This window comes from Eptatretus burgeri, chromosome 4, assembly GCF_056783735.1.
Source record: "Eptatretus burgeri isolate ZD-2024b chromosome 4, Ebu_testis_v1, whole genome shotgun sequence".
Classification (NCBI taxonomy): domain Eukaryota; kingdom Metazoa; phylum Chordata; class Myxini; order Myxiniformes; family Myxinidae; genus Eptatretus; species Eptatretus burgeri.
Window position 1 is genome coordinate 82,624,183 of NC_140964.1, and position 22,734 is coordinate 82,646,916.

General features: G+C 45.7%; 1 protein-coding gene and 1 pseudogene across 5 annotated transcripts in view; one reads left to right on the forward strand and one right to left on the reverse strand.

Annotated features, from left to right (window-relative positions):
• LOC147028535 (tRNA N(3)-cytidine methyltransferase METTL2-like) overlaps nt 1–22,734 on the reverse strand; it is a 120,613-nt gene that overhangs the window by 95,632 nt on the left and 2,247 nt on the right. For 3 of the 5 annotated variants that reach the window (XM_085879028.1, XM_085879027.1, XM_085879025.1), the window contains 2 exons: nt 5,410–5,501; nt 4,835–5,100 (listed from right to left, as the gene is read on the reverse strand). In XM_085879028.1, coding sequence (XP_085735154.1) covers nt 4,835–5,100; nt 5,410–5,501 — 358 coding nt within the window. Of the gene's footprint in view, nt 1–4,834; nt 5,101–5,409; nt 5,502–9,707; nt 11,373–22,734 lie in introns of those variants that run through there. The other 2 variants (XM_085879023.1, XM_085879024.1) reach the window with 1 other exon arrangement.
• Nucleotides 1,371–3,196, forward strand: LOC147028536 (uncharacterized; annotated as a pseudogene).

Here is a 22,734-nt window from a genome sequence, read left to right on the forward strand (position 1 = left end):
CTATGAGGGTGGCTTCTTTCCTTTGCTTTTGAGTCAATGTGTGTTGGCGCCGTCTGTAAAGTAGAACTGTATACGTGTTGCCGTGTGTACGCGTATTCGGTTTAACTCTTGCTTTCACTTTATATGTGCATTTTGATTATTGTGGCTGTATATACGTGCTTTCCGTGTGCCGTGGAATAAATGTGCATTGTGTTGAACTGTTTTCCCGTTTCGCTTCGTCTCCTTCCTTTTAATTGACCCTCCATCCTGCTTCACGTAAAGGGTTCGTAGTGGGCTTAATACGCCCGATAATTAATCGGAACCGTCAAGGCCGACGACAACACCGCTCGGTTAGCACTGTAGCACGGAACGGACGGCTTAAGCAGTTCGTGTCCGGAGTCGGCCTGTAGGGTGGTGCGATCGCCCGGTCGACCATTTGCGCAGGTACTTAGGTACATCGAATTTGGCGAGCAACCCTATCCTGCGTGGGTGGGCAATTGGCACGATCGTGGTGAGGTTAAACCCCCACCCGTGACTAGCTCCCGGCATTGGTCCGAGAGGGTCATGACTGAATTGTCCGTCCGGTGGGCGACGTGCCGCGATTCGAGTCACGTGGCCGGCCGCACGCCGGCGGGCGCGAATTCGCAACAATATATATATATATATATATGTCGAATTAGAGGGGGTGTTGAATGGATGTTGAATAATAGGGGTTTAGATGTCGAATTAGAGGGGTGTCGAATTAGAGGGGTTTCACTGTAATAGGTAGTCAGCCTAGCATGAATGTTTGTGTGATGGAGGGTGTAACCTTCAACATGCCATGTGTTAATAAATTACACTGACTTTTTGATGAGCATAACAAGATCGTGAAAGGATGTGGCGGTGCGATTGGGCTGCTCCAAAACCCAGTCCTGCTGAGGCAATGGCTTCTGTCAGGACCCGAACAGTCGCGGATACTGATGGATTTTGAAGATTACCTCGGTATCAGTGGAGAAACATCATGTGATAATCACGATTCAGGATACTCCAGCCAAAAGACGTTCCATGGTCAAATTCGTCGCTTGTACGATACTATTGTTGAAATGGGAAATCCTTTCATGGACCATTTCCCGGAGCTCGTCAATCTCAATCGACAATGTGCTTCACACGTTCGACAGTAGAATGGATCCGTACAGTAGAAGACACTGGTAAATCCCAGTTCGCTGAGTTCAGTCGCACGGTCCTTGATGACAGGACAGAGAATTCACAAACCGATAAAACGGAATATTCTGCCTTTGTTCAACTGTGGTAAGAAAACGGTGGCGAAAACGATGCTGAAGCTGATCGAGCTCTGAGAAGGCGTTGCCTTATTCGAACAATTATATGTGTCACTACAAAACTGATCAGGAGACATGCAGGAGTTCTTCTCCCATGAAACGACTGATTATCCACCCTCACTTTCGGACCATGGTTCAATATACTTCACCAAGAAGTCGGACTGACTCGCTTGTATGCCAGAAGCCGATGATGATTCCATGGAAACACCGAGAGCATTCGACTGTAAAATTGTGGATGGAGCTGTGATAATCCATGCCCTTCCACGAATGTCGGCTAAAACGTTTGAAGAGTACTCCACAAAGGTGTTTGTTCCATACATACTGCAACAACTTGAAACATCTGCCAGACTGGCCATTGTGTGGGACACATACATTCCCGATAGCTTGAAAGTGGCAACGAGACAACGGCGAGGAACTGGCAATAGAATAAAAGTGGAACACCAGACCAAACTTCCCAGCAAATGGGAGGAATTCCTCAAAGTGGATGAAAACAAACAGGAGCTATTTGACTATTTGAACGCAACAGTCGCCTGCATTACTCTACCACCGAGAAAAGAGCTAATCATGTCAGGTACGATATAATATTATCGTTGGCACGATCTACCGCTGGTGAACTTAGAATTCCTTTCTCTATTCTATATCATTTGTTTACGTTCCAGGACGAAGAAGTGGCGAGACTCGAGATATTTACACCTGCGATCATGAGGAGGCTGACACGAGAGTCGTCATCCACGTTAAAGATGCGCTCGACCATGACCATCGAATCATCCAGATCAGAAGTGTTGATACCGACATTCTGGTAATCCTCATGGGAATGTATGGTCGGCTTGTTCATCAGCATCCAGATATGGTATTATGGGCTGCTTTCGGACTTGGTCGCAACTTATCGTGTAACTCTGTTGGATCCATCCGCCACAAAATAAGTGATAAAGCGAAATCTTTACCGATATTTCATGCACTGACAGGGTGTAATACAACGTCCGGTTTCCACTGGTCCAGCAAAACAAAGGCTTGGAAAACGTGGGATCGGTATCCGCATGTAAACTCCGCCTTCGCATACATCACGGAGCATCTGTTCTGTACGGTCGAGGTAACAGATGATCACTTCGCCACGCTTGAAGCCTTTGTCGTGCAAATGTATCAGAAGTGTGACATCTCAAAGATGAACGACGCCAGAATTGCCATGTTCAGGAAGAAACCAAGGCCATTAAATAGATTACCACCGACACAGGTGAGAGAGATTGGTCACTTGATCAACATACCTTGTGGAATTCTCATTTTCACATGACCCAAATTCATTTTCTACTGCTAAAGTACTGCTGGCATTTTACAGAATTCGCTACTGCATCAAGTGAGACGCGCCATATATCAAGCCAGCATATGGCTCACCAGTGATGTTCCGAAACGAACAGCCGTATTGCCCTCAGATTTTGGATGGGTCAGACAACAGGAATCCTGGCACCCGGTCTGGATGACGATACCAAAGGTTTCACATGCGTGCCGGGAGTTCATAAGGTGCTCCTGCAATAAGCCCTGCAAAAACTGCAAATGCGTGAAGGCCAGTCTTCATTGCACAAGTCTCTGCAAATGCATCTGTGTTGTGTAAAGGTAGGGGATTGTTTTCTACGTACGATCTCGCACCTGAACCCATTAATCCTGAAGCGGTCACTTGTCTGGAACAGAATAATTTGCATATGCTATTTTTAACAGCAGTTATCTAATTTACCAGGTACAATGACGCAATCTTGTCAATTATTGGCTCCAATAACCGATTATAGGGGGCTTTTATAATACAGTAGGAAAATATGAAAATTTCGTACTTCCTGCATAAATTATGCAAATAATTTGCATATGTAAATGTCATCAATAATTAGTAGAATTACAAAGCCCCCTTCCTTCAACTCTTCTATACAGCAGGTAGCTGTCAAACTAATTTTAGACCTTTTTAAATTGAACTTTAGATGATACCTTGGTTTTCAAGGAAAAGGTACCTTTGACCTTTGACCTTGACCTATAAGGTCACGATCTCGATTGTCTCTTCAGTGAAAATTATTTGTCTTGCAATATGCTACCTCCATGTCAAATTTGGTGCTTTTGTCCAGCAGGTAAATATCGGACCAAAAATTGTCCTTAAATGACCGGACTAAAAGGATCCCTCAGTGTGTGCAAATCACTGTGGAATTAAATAGACTTTTCTTTCTTGCAAAACACCATAATTAAACACAATAAAGATGATCAGTTGTCATCATTGTGCAGTTCATGCAGACAACAGCTGCTCACCAGGAGGGTGTGGCCTGGTTCTAGCCACCAAGAGCTCCAGCCATGAGAGCCACCAAGGGGGAGCTGGCACATCAAGCTTGCACGCAAGGTGAGCCAGGAGCCATACCCACGCTCCGCTCTGCACTCTATCTGCTTTCTTTCTATCTATGTTTCCCCGGAATGTTTCTGATGGCACGCCATGTCTTGTGTTTAGTCGGAGGTAAGAATGTGTAAGTGGGCTCCGTAAGCATTAAGAATAATTACTTTTCTCTTGTGCCTTTTAGTTGTGATATTTGCTTGTAATTCCTGTCTGTGCTTTGTAAATCCATGCCCATTGATTGCTGATTGTAAATATGCCCTGAATGGATATTGCTTCGTTGTGTTTTATAAATAAATGTACTTGTTGATCTGTTAAACGTTTACGAGCTGCTTGCTTTCATCGTTTTCTCCAATAGTCTGATTTAGTGTGCAAGCATGGTTAGACGAGATGTTCTGCCCCATCGATTCACTCTGCGATTAGCCAATGGTCGCCCACAGTTCACTTGGCCATACATAATATGTAGATGGGAGCCTGTTGAGGGTGTGGCCACCAGTTAGCATTGCCAAGCTCACAGAAAGGTAACGTCAGGCCAAGGAGCAAGAACCCTGCTAGGTTTTGGTAATTGTACCCATTTCGACAATGGGGACCATTTGTAATTTGTTAAGGGTGCTGGCTGTAATTCGTTGACTCTTTACCGAAAACACAGTGGGATCTTTAACATTCACCAATGACCAGTGCTGGCAGATGGCTGCTCTGACATATCGGTCTTCCGATGGACAACGCACACATCTATGCATCACCCTGCATTGGAGGGATACACCAGGGTGACAGATTATAACCAAGTCAAGATTGAAACTTAGACGAGATGGCTCAAAGGCAAGTACGCATTCCCGTAAGCCATCCTGCTCACCTGAGATGGTGTACAACTGCATTAATTGCAAGGACATTCAGACATAGTAGACAAATCCACACTGCATATGCGATCCAAGCATCTTGAGCTATGTGCTCAGAAGGGAACACCGAACAGGTCAACTCAATTCATTCCCAAATTCACAGACCTCTTTTGTTTCAACACTTGTCAGCTTTTAACGTGGGATTACACAAAATATAAACCCAAAAAGGAATGTTGATGAACGTGAGTAAGCAAAATGGTTAACATTTGTGGACCTATTGCGATGTTCGCTTCTGCTACCATGTCACAAAACAAGTTGCCAGACCAAACAAAAACTAGTGTACGAACCTCCATAATGCGAAGGGTGGTGGAGCTTCCTGGGAAGTTGGAACAGTCGTGAAATGTATTCTGAACACTTGGCCTCTTGAGCGGTTCCTTTGGAACAGCCGTATGATCAAACCCTGCCTCACAACTGGCACCGACATCATGTGAAATGCTCCCACCGAGTAGTTCTGGAAATTCTGTAAAGAGCCAGTTCCTGTCCTTGAAGAAGCGATTTTCATGGATCTTGTAAAAGCCATTCCAAAACTCACTCGCTTCGTCATCGTACAATTCTGCAGACATAAAAGCCAAACAACATAAGCAATGGTGCTCTGCAAATATTTTTTTGCATTTAGGGATTGTGGAGAATATTGTGTGTGGGCTACGTGCAGGACAGGGGCATTAGAAGACATCAGTGGACATTTACACGAGTTACGACAACAGTAGACGATGGGCAAAATAATAGCACATGAGATTTGAACCTGGGGATCACAGCATCAGGAGTCAGTGCTTAGAAGGGAATGATAAATATCTAATACTGTAGAAAGGTCTCAACTACAAGGTTTTTCAAGTAAAATTAACACAACACACCGAGCACTCGCCTTGCAATTCTACAGACAATTTTTCTTCCGCCTGTTCTTCCACCTTTCTTCTGGCATCCTCTTCTTGTGCTGGAGTCCATTCCACATGATCCCTACAACAGGCCAGGTGATGTCATCACTCATGTCACACATCAGAAAAATGATAATCATATTAAGTCATAGCCTCAGACATGAACGAAATCTCTACATATTATGAAGCAGTTTCTCATTGAGTGGATGAGGGAATGACAAATCTACATCCCCTTTCAAAATTTTACCTTTTGTTGCCTTATAGCCTGGAACTACATTGCATTAAATCAGACTTTTTCCACCTTTATTTACACACCGTAACCCACAACTTCCAAGTGAAAAACAAATTCGACAAATTTCACAAAATTCATAAAAATACAAAACTAGAATTTCTTGGTTGGAAAAGTGTTGGATTATAGCAATTCTACATTCGCTCAGGTGAAACAAGTCACCTTCAAAATGATACACCAAGTTAATTGGCTTCCACCGATGTTATATTTTCGCGAATCTGATTATTTCAGAATAAAATTAGCTGTTCCTGTAGTTTTCCTCTGTTATGGAGTGCATGCCACAGCAAAGAATCAACCATGAGCACCAAGGAGCTTTCACAAGTCCTCCGGGATAAAGTTGTGGAAAGGCACAGATCAGGGGATTGGTATAAAAATATTTCAAGGGCCTTGTATATCCCTTGGAGCACAGTCAATACAATCATTAAGAAGTGGTAGGCGTATGGTACCACCAAGACCCTGCCGAGATCAGGCCGTCCCTCCAAGCTGGATGAACCAAGCAAGAAGGAGACTAATCACAGAGGCCACAAAGAGGCCAACTACAACTTTGAAAGAGTTCCATGCCTTTATGACAAAGACTGGTAACTGTGTGCAGGTGACAACAATATCCCAAGCATGCCACAAATCTGGCCTGCACAGTAGGGGAGCAAGAAGGAAGAAATTTCTCAAAAAGCCCACCTTGAGTCCCGTTTGAGGAATGCAAAAAACACTCCGAAGATTCTGAAGCCATGTGGCAAAAAGTTTTATGGTCTGACGAAAAAAAGATGGAACGTTTTGGCGAAAACCCAACACAGCACATCACCCAAAGAACACCATCCCTACTGTGAAGCATGGTGGTGGCAGCATCATGTTATGGCATGTTTCTCATCAGCAGGGACTGGGGCACTTGTCAGGATAGAAGGGAAAATTGATGAAGGAAAATACAGAAAAAGCCAAGAGGAAAACAGGCTCCCTCTGCAGGAAAGATGAAATTGGGACAGAAGTTCACCTTTCAGCATGGCAACGACCCGATGCACACAGCAAAAAATACACTAGAGTGGCGAAGGAACAAAAAGATAAATGTCCTTGAGTGGCCCAGTCAGTGCCCCAACATAAATTAAATCCAATCAAAAATCTGTGGCATGACTTGAAGATTGCTGTCCATCAATACTCCCCCACGCAACTTGACTGAGTTTGAACAATTTTGTACAGAAGAATGGGCAAATATTGCCCAATCAAAGTGTGCAAAGTTTATAGAGACCTATCCCAACAAACTCACAACTGTAATTGCTGTCAAAGGTGCTTCCACCAAGTATAACTCAGGGATTGGAAACTGGCTGGATAGAAAAATGGATGAGTGATAGAAGCAAAGAGTGGCTGTGAGTTGGAGGATGTCTTGCTGTTATATGTACGTACGTACATATATATTGTTGCGGATCCGGGGTGGTGGGATTCTCACCCGGTCCAAGGCGCCACCCTCACCACCATCGTCTCCGGGGTCTATAACGCTGGCCGGCTCAGCACAAGCCTCGGGTTACGCGCCTTCAATCGCGATACCAACGTAATCCTTGTACCTTACCAGTTGGGGAAATAGAACCCCTGGTTACAGACTGGTTTTGTCAGATGCCGAGCGTTTTCTGTCAGTCTGTAACCATTTTGGTTTTATATGCCAATCGAACGGATCGTTCCTCGACGTGACACAAATTAATCCATAGCGGCAACTTCATACGAATTAACCAGATTTATTGGGGAACACTGGGGAACATCACCCCACACAAGCAAAATTCACGACAATGTTTTTATTAACAATCCTCAACCCATTCTTAACTAGGGAACCACGGACTACAGGTTTCGAGGGGGGGTCGCTACCGAAATATGTCTTAGACAACGTGCAGACAAAGACGGACAGCATGCATGCAAGTCAGACAGAGTACTTGGTGAGGTTTCATGGACGAGAGGACAGTGTCAAAAGCACGAATGTCGCTCGCAACAGGCGGATGTCCACGGATTCGAACTCCCCGCTCGAATACGCCGCGTGGCAAGATGGCGGCGCCGTACTCTTCCTTCTCAAGTCACCGTGTGCGCACGCCCTCCTCAGCGCGTTCCAGCCCCGCACAATGTCAACGATGGGCCTCAGCCGATCAGTCTCGAGGTACAGCATACAAATCCAGGCCTGGCCTGTTCTCCAGACAAGGCCCAAATCGAGGTGCCGAGCTCCGCAGGCGGATCGATAAACGTGTCGAGCCGTTGGTGTGAGCAAGGACCGTCAGGAGCTCCGGCGTCTCCTCTCCTGCCTTCCCGCCTCGAAGCCCGACTTCCGCTTCGTCCTCTCAGTTCCTCTCTCTGTCCAATCACCTTTTCTTTCCTTCAAGTCGATCGCCGATTCGACGTGCAAGCAACCTCTCTTACGTTCGCTCGCTTCAAAAACACGAGCACCCTCTCGAGAGCGACTGTTCTCCAAACACTATTCTCTTTTCACGAAGCCTTCGTTCGCTCACTTCGTTCGCTCCTTCAACACATGAGCAGCCTCTCAACTGCCTGCAGTTTTCCAAACTGCCAAACTCAACCTGAACCTGAGGTCTTCGTTTTCTCTGTCGTTACACGAGCACGCTTTTTCTCCTTAGTTTCTCTCTCGTTCCACGAGCACGCCTCTCTCGCCGAAACCGACCAAAACCCCTGCCCTTCGCGTCACTTCCTCCCTCTAGCCACACCCTCTCTCCAGGCCACACCCCCTCAGCTGACTGGGAGGGGCCTATCCCGGGATGGGGTAGGAATAAGAGGGATCTCTCGGTCCTCCACCACCCCACAAACAATAATACAACAACCTCCCGACACACATATAACGTCCCTTTTACCACACAACCGAGCTAAACAGGCATTTAATGGGGGATCTGAGCTAATCCTATATTCCAATAAGGGCCATTTCTGCAACAACACATATATATATATATATATATATATATATATATATATATATATATATATATATATATACATATACATATATATATATATATATATATATATATATATATATATATACATATACATACATACATATATCTTCTTCTTTCGGCTGCTCCCGTTAGGGGTCGCCACAGCGGATCATCCGTATGATCCGCACCGTAATTTGGCACATGTTTTACGCCGGATGCCCTTCCTGACGCAACCCTGGTTGCCTCTTACGACACAGGGATATGGTACACCTATTTAACCGGGGTATACACCGGCCCAGTATACTGGTACTCATTTCGCCAACCTCGGAAGGATGACAGGCTGAGTCAACCCCCTGGTGTATTAATTCAGTGGCCCAACGGGGCTTGAACTCAGGACCTTTTGGATCCCAAGCCGCTGCCCTAACCACTGCGCCAACACCAGGCTCCATTATATATATATATATATATATATATATATATATATATATATATATATATATATATATATATATACATATACACATATACATATACAGTCGTGTGCCACTTAACGACAGGGATACGTTCTGAGAAATGCGTCATTAAGCGATGTCGTCATTGTAGGCCAGCGGTATAGGTCAGATTTTTTGGTACTTAATCAACCGGCTTGACACAAAGCTACAAGAGGTCTCATATGAAAGATGGGGATCTCAGTAACTCATTTTGCCTGTTGTCCTCATTTTTTTGGTGTGCGGCCCATGAAATATTCACACCTGAATGTAACCCCCATGAGAAAATTTTGACAATTTCCGAAAATCAGTGAATTAGCCATAACTACAAAGCAATGCGCCCTATTTTTACATGATTGGTATTGAAATGTGCAGAATGAACAGGGGAATACTACTAGTTACTTAATGGAATACTTCAAGATAAATATATATATATATATATATATATATATATATATATATATATATATATACATATATACATATATACATATATACATATATACATATATATACATATATATATATATATATATATATATATATATATATATATATATATATATATATACATTTGAGTGCTTTTAATAGAAAAAAAAGACAATTTCTGGACCGCTAACTTCGAAAATCATCAACTACAGAAACAAACATCTGCCAAGTGTCATATTTTTTCTTTATTTTATGTGTTCAGTTTACCATATCAATATAATGAGAATATTTTGAAACAAATTTCTACTAGCAAATTATACGATTTAGTGACTGAAGTTTGCACAAGTGATGTGATAACTATATGTTACACCAATACACAATGTTCTACGAGAAATGAACTAAAACATATATTTTGAGCGAGTGTCCTCAATATGTTCAACCATCACTGTCCGTGTCATTTTGGTCACCATGTGACAGTTCGTTGCCACACTGCCTGTCACTGGTGGCACACATGTACTCGTTAGTGCAAGGCAAACCATCTTGTGAGCAGCTGCAGCTGTTGGTACATGGTTCACTACCACGGTATGAACACACAAGACCCTCTAACATCTCCGCTGATGTGGGTCCATCAAACAATGTGGGATGCAGCACACCTTCTCCTCTGTACCATCCACGACCCTCTGGTGTGGGAATTTCTGGATTTGCCAGGTGGGCATTCATCCATACTCGGGTTTGGTGAACGGATCTCTTCACATGTTCGAGAAAAGCTGGTTCGGACGGAGGCAACTTATGCACTGGGACATCTTTGGTCACTGCGAGTTTCTCCCAAAGATCATTCAAATTTGTGTGCGCATCCATATATTGCCCTTGAGAATCATACATGGCACTGACCAAATGTCTTGAAGCAGCCACTGCCTCCTGGAGATCGTCAGTGGCGAGGACTTCGAGGTGTGGACCATTATTCTGAAGATGCAGTGTCTTCATAGCTTTCCATGCTTTCTTTTTACCATAGCCGAAGAATGCTGATGCAGAGTCACATCCTGTCAGGGCATGAAACGCAGGAAGCCGGGTACACATTTCTGGAAGCAAGCTGTAACATATCTGATGGACCGGGATAAGCTTGCATCCTGCTGATGTTCTTTTCTCTATCCATATTTCGGCAGTGTCCCGCAGCTGTGGAAAGTAGTGGACTGCTAAGACAAGCACATCAGTGTCTGCTGATTTGATTGTAATGGACCCACGTATATTGTTACGTCTGAACTCATCATCGGCATGCTTCACATGAAGAAATATCCAAGAATCTGCCTCTTCCTGCATTGTTGCGAGTTGACTGTCATGATACATTCCTGGAGATGAAAGACATGCTGTAAGCGAACCATCAGATATAGGTCCTGTTCGGACACGGTGAAGTTTATCACGTTTCCTGGAATGGCAGATGAAACAGGTTGACCAATCAGTCATCTTGTGGGTATTTGCTCGCATGTGTTTAGGCTCCACAATCTTTGGTTTCTCCAGTGATGCATGTTCTGAGAAGAAGGATAAGTTCCTGTTACTGGTGTACGACTGATAGCAACTGCGGTGGTAGAATAAAGACATATCCGTTCCTCCCTTATGGGACTCTAAATACTGGCCAATTTCATTGTTCCGTATTTGTGAAGATGACTTCAAAGCTTCCAAACCCGTGCTCCCAGCTTTGCTGACCTTCTCCTTTGACGAATTCTGACATATGATGCAAGTATCCCATTCTGTCGACAACCTTCGCTTCTTTTTGGCAACTGTAACTTCAATGGACTCGATCCCGGTTCATCTGGACACCGTTCAGCCATGTTGGAGTCCTATAATAAAGAGAAATTGAAAATTCCGTTAAATGATTAACGAAAGACCACTTTTAAGCATTATTGCATAATGGGTAGAGCATTTATGATGTGTCCATACAATTGGCATTAGTGTTCTACAACCCTGGAAGAGAAGGAATTGAATAAAAAAATAGATATATGAGGTTTAACTAATTGCTTAGCTATAGCCTTTCAGTAGTGTCCATTTTTGCACATCCATGCAGGACAACCTCGGTGCATGGATGAGAGCGATGGTGAGGATGATAATTATGTAATCACGTTTTATCATATCATCTTTAATATTGTAAAGGATAACTACTGAACATACCAATGTCAACATCGGTTTTGAAAAATCGCCTTCTCTGATATTTTCCTTATGGCGATCCTAAAAATTTAGAAAATTATCGTATTGTCAATAAAGGCATATAAATTTACATACAATGATGTGGTTGTGATACTACATTATTCTCCTGTCCAATCGACACATTTCAATCCCAAACGTGTAGGAAGAGGGCTCTTTGTCTTGCAGTTTATGGGAAGGAAATTATGTGATTTTCTGAAATGGTCCAAATATTCAGACGGGTGAATCCTTCAAATGTGAATATATCATGGACTGCACACCAAAATATGAGGACAACTGGGCTAAATGTGTTACTGAGATCACCATCTTTCATATGAGACCTGTTTTGGCTTTGTGTCAAGCCGGTTGATTAAACTCCTAAAATATAGCCCTTTATCGAGGTTTACCGCTGGCCTATTGTGCAAACATCATAGAGTGTACTTACACAAACCTAGATGGTATAGCCTACTACACACCTCGGCAATATGGTATAGCCTATTGCTCCTCGGCTACAAACCTGTACAGTATGTTACTGTACCGAATACTGTAGGCAATTGTAACACACATCCAAGATCGACGGAAGACGCGTTAGTTTTACCTTTGTGCTGTTCATGACAGCCATGTGTGTTGTTAGTGGCTGCTTACAATCTCCTCTCGCATTGATTATAGAAAGGTGAATAAATAGCGTTTGGATTTCATAAATAATCATTGCATCGATGTTCTAATTTACAAATAAAGAAACGAGCACCTGTCAGTTGTGTGATATATTTTCGGAACAGTGAGAATGTTTCCACAACATAAAAAGCTTTACTAAAAATTAATGTGTGTTTTAATTTCTACTGTAACAACGATGATTTATTCGTGGAATTCTTTACTCCAAAGATAATTTCCTTGCTTGAAGATAAACGTGCAAAAAACGGGTCAAATAGGGTGAAAATAGGTAAGGGGTGTTTTAGGATGTTAGTTCAATACTGGGTCAGTTTGAATGCTGATTTTCTTGAATCCCGATTTAGCGTGACCCCACTTTTTTCATGATGACAATTTATGGACCTCAACGATCGCGTTATAACAGGGCCACATTGTAGTTGTTTATTATCATTATCAAGTATTATGTACTGTACATAATTGTATGTGCTATACTGTACTTATATACGACTGGCAGCGATACGACGGCTACATCACCAGGCGATAGGAATTTTTCAGCTCCATTATAATCTTATGGGACCACCGTCGTATTGTTACGGATTTGGAAGCCTTTTGCACACAAACAGCCAGAGTCCCCGTAGTTCAGTTATTTCAATAAGTATGTGTTTATAGTTAGAATCCATCCCCTATGTCTAATGGGAATTTCGTGTGTGCGCTACGAGTTATTTTTTAGTTAGGTTTTTATTACATCAACAACAACAGCGACGCCGATCCGCACTCAACCCGGTCGCCATTGCCCACGTGTTTTTGGCTGAGGGCGTGGGCGGAGCCTCCGTCGCTTCGGATCGAGGATCCACCCCAAGGAGGGGCATAGAGCATTTCATCCAGCCAATGAGCGAAGGGCGAGCATCGCACGCGCGCCCCAGCCAATCAGGGGGACTGACCACCTCAGGGGCGGCCCCGCCCAGCCAGAGGGAGTGTTCGGCCCGACCAATGAAGGGCGGCCACGAGTCGCCCGACAACTCCTCGTCTAATCTGGAGGCGAATCCCTCAGAGCGGTGCCCTCGACCCGCGGGGGAGGGGGAAGATAAGACGAAGTGGCGAGCGGTGGAGAAAAAGCAAGCAAGGCTCGCCTCGTCAAAAGCAAGCAAGGTTCTCCCCTTCGTAAAGGAGAAAGAGAGGAAGCTGCTAGCATTCTCATCTGGTCCGTGCCCGTGCTGGCATCCGTGGTGCCGTTCTTGGTCCCCAGAGCTTGGTGTGGCGTTGTTGGCGGTGGGTTCGAGTCCCGCCACCGGACAAGCTCGAGCAGACCGCACGAGGCGGGCAGTTGCAAATACAGGCTGCGGCCACCATTTCTTTGGGTGTGTGTGGGTGTGTGTGTGTGTGTGTGTGGCACCAGTCTGTATAAGTAGAAATTTTTAAGTGTTGTTCATTGTACATGGTTTGCATTTCTTTTATTCGTGATAACTCTGCTCTTTGTGTGCTTTCCCTCTCCCCGATTATTGTTATAAATAAACCCCTGTTAAAGTGAAGCCATTCGTGCCATAAATTGTTCATTTGGTCCGGCGCGGTTTTGGTAGCATCCGCTCGGTTACGCCGGATCTGAGTCGGTGATAGCGACTCGGTTCGGACAAAGTCGGTCGAGGGTGTGGTTTTCCCTGGTAGTTGGACGATGTGGGTACTTAGGTATATTGAAATTAGGCAATTAACCCAACCCCACGCCATCAAAATATTGGCGACCACGGTTCGCTTAGGGACCCGTGACCTTGCGGAGTTGTCCGAGAGTCATGACCGAAATTCCGTGTGTTCAGTGGGAGACGACTCTACTGCTCCACCTAGTGGTCACTTATCGCCACTGAACCCCAGCCCACAATCAGTATATGCGGTCTGTCGTTGACCGAAACGTCGTAATGCGGCGCATTACTGTCGACATATATTATATATACTAGTACGTGCCCGTACGTGTGTGCCCGTACGTGCGTGGCCGTACATGCAAAACAAAAAAAAAAACTGTCAAACCGCGAGCCAGAAACAACAACCACACAGGCCGTTCCTTCGCTCTCTCATGCCCGTACGTGCGTGGCCGTACATGCAAACCAAAAATAAATAAATAAATTAAAAAAAACTTTCAAACCGCGTACCAGAAACAACCACACAGGCAGTTCCTTCGCTCTCGCGTGCCCGTACGTGCGTGGCCGTACGTGCAAAAAAAACAAACAAAAAAATCTTTCAAACCACGAGCCAGAAACAACAACCACACAGGCCGTTCCTTCGCTCTCGCGTGCCTGTACGTACTTGGCCGTACTTGCAAACCAAAAATAAATAAATAAAAACTTTCAAACGGCGTGCCAGAAACAACCACACATGTCGTTCCTTCGCTCTCGCGTGACCGTACGTGCGTTGCCGTATCTGCGTAGCCGTACGTTCAAACCCAGCGAATGATGTAATTCGCTGCCATTGACCATTGCCACTTCTACGCCACGGTAACTAAGGCGCCAATCCCCATCGTAACCGGCACAGCCCGTGACGTCATCGTCGGCCGGCCGCACACTGGCCTACGCAGCCACGCCTACGCAGCAACGTGTCTTGTCATTGCTTAGGTAAATAAATGGCTGCAGCAACGTGTCTTGTCATTGGTTTAATAAATAAATGGCCATAACTTGGGAAGCACTTGTCCGATTAATATCAAACCTTGAACAGGCACATACTCAGGTCCCCAGCAATATAGCTGGCAAGTTTCAATTAGATCGGACCAGTGGTTGCCGAGAAACAGCAGTCACACACACGCACGCACACACGCACACACACACACACACAGCTGGAATTATAGATAGATAAGTATATATATTGTTGCGGATTCGCGCCCACCGGCGTGCGAACGGCCACGTAACTCGAATCGCGGCACGTCGCCCACCGGACGGACAATCCCGTCGTGACCCTCTCGGACTAACGCCCGGAACTAGTCAAGGGTGGGCCTTTCGGCCTCACCACGATCGTGCCAATCGGCCCCCCGCGTGGGATAGGGTTGCTCGCCAAATTCGACCTACCTAAGTACCCACACGGAGGGTAGACCGGGCGATCGCACCTCGCCGCAGGTCGACTTCGGACACGGGCCACTTTAAGCGACCCGTTCCGTACTATCGGGATAACCGAGCGGTGATATCGTCAACCTGGACGGTTCGATTAATTATCGGGCGTTTTAGCCCACGACCAACCCTTTACGTGAAGTAAGATGGAGATTCAATAAAGGAAAAGACGAAGCGAAACGGGAAAACAGTTCAACATAAAGCACATTTATTTCGCGATGAACGGAAAGCACACATATACAATTACACCAAAAGCAAATGTAAAAGAAGAAGAAACACACAATAATACACAAAAAGCAAATGTAAAAGCAAAACACAATGCAGATATAACCGACTACCGAGCACACGGCAACACTTATACAGTTTTACTTCACAGACGGCGCCGACAAGACCTATTCTCAAAGCAAAAGAAAAGGACCACCCTCAAGGATGATGGGGGGGCAGACGGGCCTGGGGCCGAGACCGCGTCGGGCCTACCCGTCTGGTGATGAGCCGCAAAATGGCGGTGGCACCCCGACTCCGCGGGCCTCGCGGACAGTGTCTGGAATGGGGTGGGAACGGGGCCCCCTTCTCGCACTATCTCAGCGCGGGGGGAAACAGGAGGGGTTGTTGATGCTCGGGGGAAGGAGGATATCTCCCTGGCTCGGGTCCCGCGACGAGCGTCTCCACCACGACCTCGGTCGCGTTGCCGGCCTCTCCTCTCCGCAGCTCCCTGACTCTGACACGAGCACCCCCTCGACTGCCTTCGCCGCTGCCACCTCTCCAACTCTCCACAGCTCCGTCCAACTGCCTTCTCAGACTCCTCTCTTGACTGGCTCTTCCCAACTCAACTCCGAACTGCCTTGACTGACTCAACTACGAGCGAACGCGGCCCTTTATAGCCCCCGTGGCTTCGCTCCTTCACCTTCGACCCTTTACCTCTGGCTGGCTCCCCATTGGACAGAAAAAAAAGTGGGCGTGAATGCTTTTTGATCCGCGAATTTGCATATAGCGACCACACTCCGACGCACCTGGAGGCGGGGCCAAATCGCCCCACGCTCGCCGATAGGACGGAACAGAAGTGGGCGTGAGTCGTTTTTGATCCGTTTTCTTCGGAAAGGCTGTGCCTCTGCACCCGCTGCTCGGTGCGCGCCCTGCACGAGTCCAGTATCGGTGCCCACAAGCGGCGCGGGAATGACGGTGATGCGATGGTTGCGAGAGCGAGATGTGACGGCAAGGGTCGTGGCTGTTGTTGTGAAGCGGCGTTGCGGTTGGTGGTTGTTGTGTGATGGCTGTTGAGACGTGGTTGGTGGTGGTAGTAATGATAGTAATGGCGGCTGGTCCAAAATAAAGATAGTAAAAGAAAAACGGCTATCTAGAGGGGTCGCAGCCCGAATGAATGACATTTATTCCCTCTAAACAACGGGTTTGGGCCTAACTACACATATACTTACAGAGATATCTCACCTAAGGGACCTGAATAGTGGTTTGCGAATTTCGTCAACCACAACAATATATATATATATATATATATATATATATATATATATATATATATATACATACATACATATACTATATATATATATATATATATATATATATATATATATATATATATATTGTTACGAATTTGGAAATTCGATTGCACACAACATACAGGTTCCTTTAGTCAGCTATGTCGATATGTGCTTGTTCCCTAGATAACTCACCTTTCATTGTTTAAATGTTCAGAAATCGATTAGATGCGCTGCGGATCGATTTAATAGTTAGGGAACGAACAATGGAGACATCCCTCCCCCTCTTCTGCGAAGAGCAAGAAGAACCCTGCCGTCCCGTGACTCATGATGGCAACAATTCCCTCCCACCCGTGGCTGAACGGGGGGATGGATCACGAGGGCATGAGTCACGTCGGGCGTGGAGGAGTGGGGGGCGGAGAAGGATCAGAGGAGACCTTTTTCTTTTGTTCAGGGGCAGAGTTGGAGAGGGGCAGAGTTGGAAGGGCAGAGTTGGAGAAGGGAGTTGAGAGATAGCTGTTCAGGATACCTTCGGGTCCTGTTTGGCTTGGGTTAGGGTTGAGGCCTTCAGAAGTTTTTTGCTTCGGCTGGCTCAGTGAGCTTTGGCTGAGGCCTGGCTCGGGAGGAGGCTTTTTGGAGGCTCTTTGCTTTGACGGTTCCGTGAGCTTCGGCTTCTGCTTGGCTCAGGAGAGCTTTTTACTTCAAGCTGCCCTGTTTGGAAGGAAGTTAAGCCGGTCGCTCAGCTCGAGCTGCGAGTGGTGGCTTCTTCTTCTTGGTTCGTGGAGCTCTTTGTTCTCCATTTTGCTTCCCGGCTTGGTGCGACTCATCGACCTCTTGGTGGAGGTGGTTCCTCGGGGAAGCGACGCATCGACGGGAAGGTTCGGTGCCTCGTCTCACCAGCACGTGCTGAGAAGAGCGGGAGGTGGTTCCTCGGGGAAGCGACGCATCGACGGGAAGGATCGGCGCCTCGTCTCACCAGCACGTGTTGAGAAGTGCGGGAGGATTCGCGGGAGCTCGGGAAGGATCGCGGCTCGGCGATTGGATCCAGCTCGCTCTCGCTGGAGCCCGGGTCCGAACAACTTGAAGACCACACGAGGTGGAGAGGTTCGAGATAGGTTCTGGGTTTCAGCTCACCTGTCCTCCGAGCTGGAGCTCGTTATTAAAGGCCTCTGCCACCATTTCTTGGGTGTGTGTGTGCGTACGTGTGTCCGTGGGCCCGTCTAATAAGTAGGAACTGCTGTTAAGTGCAAGTGACTGTACATAATAAGTAGACGGTTGTAGTTCTTTTGTCGTGCTTTTGTTGCTTGTATAATTGCAAACATGTTTTGCCTTGTTTAATTGCATACGTGCTTTATCATAATAAATGTCCTTGTGTGAATGTAAACCTGTTCGTTGCGTCCATTCCCTCATTGAACTGCCCCATCTTGCACTCGGAATATAGTTTGTTTTTAAATAGCCGATAAATAGAATCGGGTCCGGCAAGGTCTGGCGATAATACCCGCTCGGTTATCCCAGAACGGAACGGACCGCTTAAGCGGTTCGTGTCCAAGCAGGCCTTCGCCGAGGTACGGTCCCTCGGTAGGTTACCCGCGCGGGTACTTAGGTATATCGATATTTGGCGATTGACCCTATTTCGCGCGGGTAGAATATGGACTGGGCCGTGGTGGGATTAAAAACCCACCCGTGACTGGTTTCTGGCGTTGTTCCAGAAAGTCACGACTGGATTGTCCGTTCGGTGGGCGAAGCGACCGCTATTGGCTAAACGCGGTCGTTCGCACGCCGACGGGTGGGAAATCTACAATATGTATATATGTACAGTGGGACCCGCTTAATAGAATCACTTTGGGCCGGACAAATTTGATTCTAATAAGCGGGTGATTCTAATATCCGAGTTCACCAGAGTTGTGGAGTATCAAGCGGATCAAATGTCGAGTACACATACGGAGACAAATACTCAGCATTTAGTTTGATTTCTATGACACACTTGCTCAAAACAATGTAACTTACTACTGAAAATAAAACAATTACACGTACAGTACATATGTACTTTTCAAAGCAAAACAACATAGGTTTGTCGATGAGCCTACTCTGTAATGAAAAAATTGTCGATTGTTGCCTGCTTTAACGAGTCTGTGGCAATGGCGGTGACCTCCTTGTCAAGTTTGCGCAGGAAGGCCATGTCACTGAACCCATGTGATAGCAAACCAAGCCTGATCGTCTTAGCTGCAGACATCATTTCCTTGATGGTCGGGACAGAGATCTCCTCTTCCTCCTCTTCCTCCACTTTAGTGTCGGCGTCATAGTCTGCGTCAGTAGCAATTCCCATTTCGCGTTGGACTGCCGAAACGATGGCTTCGTCTGTGACATCATCGTCTGTGGTTTGGAGAGTGGCGTCCATGTTGACGAAGTCCTGCCATTGGTCGGGATCCATTTGAAGAGGGTTGGCTAACTCGTCGTCGTCATTGCTCTCGACCCTTTCGCCTTCGCTTGCCGCTCCGATGAAAATTCCTCCTTTGCGCCAGCAGTTCACTATGCCGGTAGTCTTCACATCATTCCATGCTGCGTCCGTAAACAGCATAGCGTCGAGGATCGTTATCTTTTTCGCCAAGTCACTCGCTGTCATTGCTCCATCCTCGTTGTCAATCTCAGTGAGCACTTTTCGTAGCATGGCATGGCGGTAATGAGCTTTGAATGAACGGATAATTCCCTGATCTAACGGTTGAAGAACAGAGGTTGTGTTCGGCGGGAGAAATGCCACAGTAATGTTCGACAGTTGAAGTGATTGGGGATGTACCGGACAGTTGTCGATGAGAAGCAACGCTTTCTAGTCATGACGCCGAAGCTCGCGATTCCACTCATCGAGCCATTCAGTGAAGAGGAAACCAGTCATCCATGCGGAGGAATTGGCTCTGTAGCGAACTGGAATTGTTTTGAGGCCTTTGAAACACCGTGGATTCTTGCTTTTACCAAGACCGAAAGGAGGACGCTTAGCACCAGTCATCGAGCAGCAAAAAAGCACCGTGATTCTTTCCTTTGGCTTTTTCCCACCGCAGTGCTGATCTCCCTTGAAGAGGAACGTTCCTCTTCGAGGAACCCGGTTTCGTCAGCATTCCAGATCTCATCAGCCGTGAAGCCTTCTACGAGATCCGGAAACACGTGGTCCAGCCATTGTTGTTTCCCTCCTACGTCAGCCGCCGCTGCCTCTCCGTGAAGTTTCTTGTGGACGATTCCATGTCTTTTCTTGAACCGGTCAATCCAGCCGTTTGTCGCACTGAACTTCTTGTTGTTGAACTTTTCCGCGAACTGAGCCGCTTTCTCCCGCATCAGAGGTCCAGAAAGCGGTGCTTCCTTTTCTCTAGAAGTTTGAATCCACTTGACCATTGCTGATTCGACATCGGGTGCGTTGCCGCTTCGCTTGCGTTTCTGAGAAGAAGATGAATCCACTTGACCTTTCAGAATGGCCTCTCGATCTTTCAGAATCTTGCATAGGATCGGCTGGTTAATTTCCAACTTGTCTGCAGCTTCTCGTTGGCTCATTCTGGGCAAAGCGTCATAGTCCCTCAGGATTTATGCTTTATAAATGTTTGAACGATCTGTCCGCTTTCGTTTTCTGTCCATCGTGGAAATGACGACACGCCTAGTGCTTAGACTGCAGCTGTCAGCCGTCTGCCTATCTGTACAATGACTACCGAAATCACTGTAGTGGCATAGCGTTATTTTTAGCGTGACGTCAGCCGCCTGGTGGCAAAAGTTGGAACTGTGCGGCCAGTAGGCGCTGAACTGTCGAAGTGGATGGCCAGCAGCTGATTCTATTATATTAAGCGGGTTTTTGATTCTAATAAACGGGAAAAATTGTGTACATTTAGATACAATGGAATCGGTCTCAACGATTTTGATTCTATAATACGGGTGATTCTATTAACCGTGATTCTATTAAGCGGGTCCCACTGTATATATGATTATATGTATATATGTATATATAACTGAATCAGACCCCCGAACTTGATGAGGCAGCAGGGCACAGATTGAGTCGTCCCATCACAGCAATTGCTGCATGACCTGTCAGCAACAAGTGTCGCCTGCCATGCAAGCACATTGTCTCAGCCCTGCTGATCACCAGTCAGGACGTATGCAGCCAGGAATATTAAAATCAACGAAAGAAGCATGCTGACTATGACAAAAAATGTATGCGCATGACGTCATGGTCGTGTCATCGTCACCGTGCTTCTTTCGTTGAAATTATATAATATATATATATATATATATATATATATATATATATATATATATATATATATATACATACATACATACATACATACATACAATCATACATACATATCATGAATACACGAAGCAAGAATGTAGAAGCAGGTCACACTTTATGACCCGCAAATACGATTGGGGTCCGCGAATAGCAGGACCGGAAATGTCGGGGTCTGACAGTACTTGAACACAAATTCATAATAATAATAATACTTCATTATACTTCCAAGAACAAAGCTGTATATCAATATATGGGTGACATGAGAAGGTGAACAAGAGCCTGGTGTTGGCGCAGTGGTTAGGGCAGCGGCTTGGGATCCAAGAGGTCCTGAGTTCAAACCCCGTTGGGCCACTGAATTAATACACCAGGGGGTTGACTCAGCCTATCATCCTTCCGAGGTCGGTGAAATGAGTACCAGTATACTGGGCCGGTGTATACCCCGGTTAAAATAGGTGTACCTTATCCCTGTGTTGTAAGAGACGACCAAGGTTGCGTCAGGAAGGGCATCCGGCGTAAAACATGTGCCAAATCACTATGCGGATCAAACGGATGATCCGCTGTGGCGACCCCTCACGGGAGCAGCCGAAAGAAGAAGAAGAGATGAGAAGGTGAACAAGATGTTTCCAATATGGTTACATCGATGCCGATTGATGCTGCCTTTTATGATGATCAATAAACCCTCCATCTCCTGTGACTCAACATCATCTTAATACAGTGTATAAGGGTAGTATATATGGCTTCAGTTGCGCTAAATTCCTATATTTTTTAAAATGATCTTTATTTAAATTGAAGTATAAACATAAACACTGTGTGGGGTATCCCGTTCTATGAGCTCTCTAATCGGTCGAGTGTTGGTGTGGCGCAGGCATGATGGGCCAAATGGCCTCCTCCTGCATCTGGGTTCCTTGTGTGAACACTTATTACCTTCGCATTCTGCGAAAGGTTATGTTTTGGTCGCTGTGTATTTATTTATTTGTGAATATGTGTGTTTGTTTGTTATTCGCATAACTCAGAAAGTATTAAACCGAATTGCATGAAATTTGGTGGGATGATTCGTGAGTATCCAAGGACGATTTGATTAGATTTTGGGAGCGATCGGGTCAAAGGTCAAGGTCAAGGTCATGAAAAGGTCAAAAACACTCTTTTGAGCATAACTTCCTTCATAATACAGCTATCGACATGCAACCACCGCCATATTGTTCCATGACGAGATATCTTTCGGATATGTAGTGTTGGATTTGACGTAACGTCATCGGAAGTGCGTCTAAATGACGTCACAAGATGACGTAAATTTTCAATCTCATCAGTTTTGATCATACCGTTTTGTAGGACGTACCTTAAGGACGTCACACACCAAATTTGACTTCGATCGGGCTTACCGTTATGACGTCATTGACGTTTGAACATGACGTTTTTCAATTGTGGCTAAAATGTCCTGATATTTTACATTCAAATATCTATATAATTTATAAAGCAAAGTCTCCCAAATCCAGGCATTAGGATCAGTACCAAAATATCTGGTTATTGA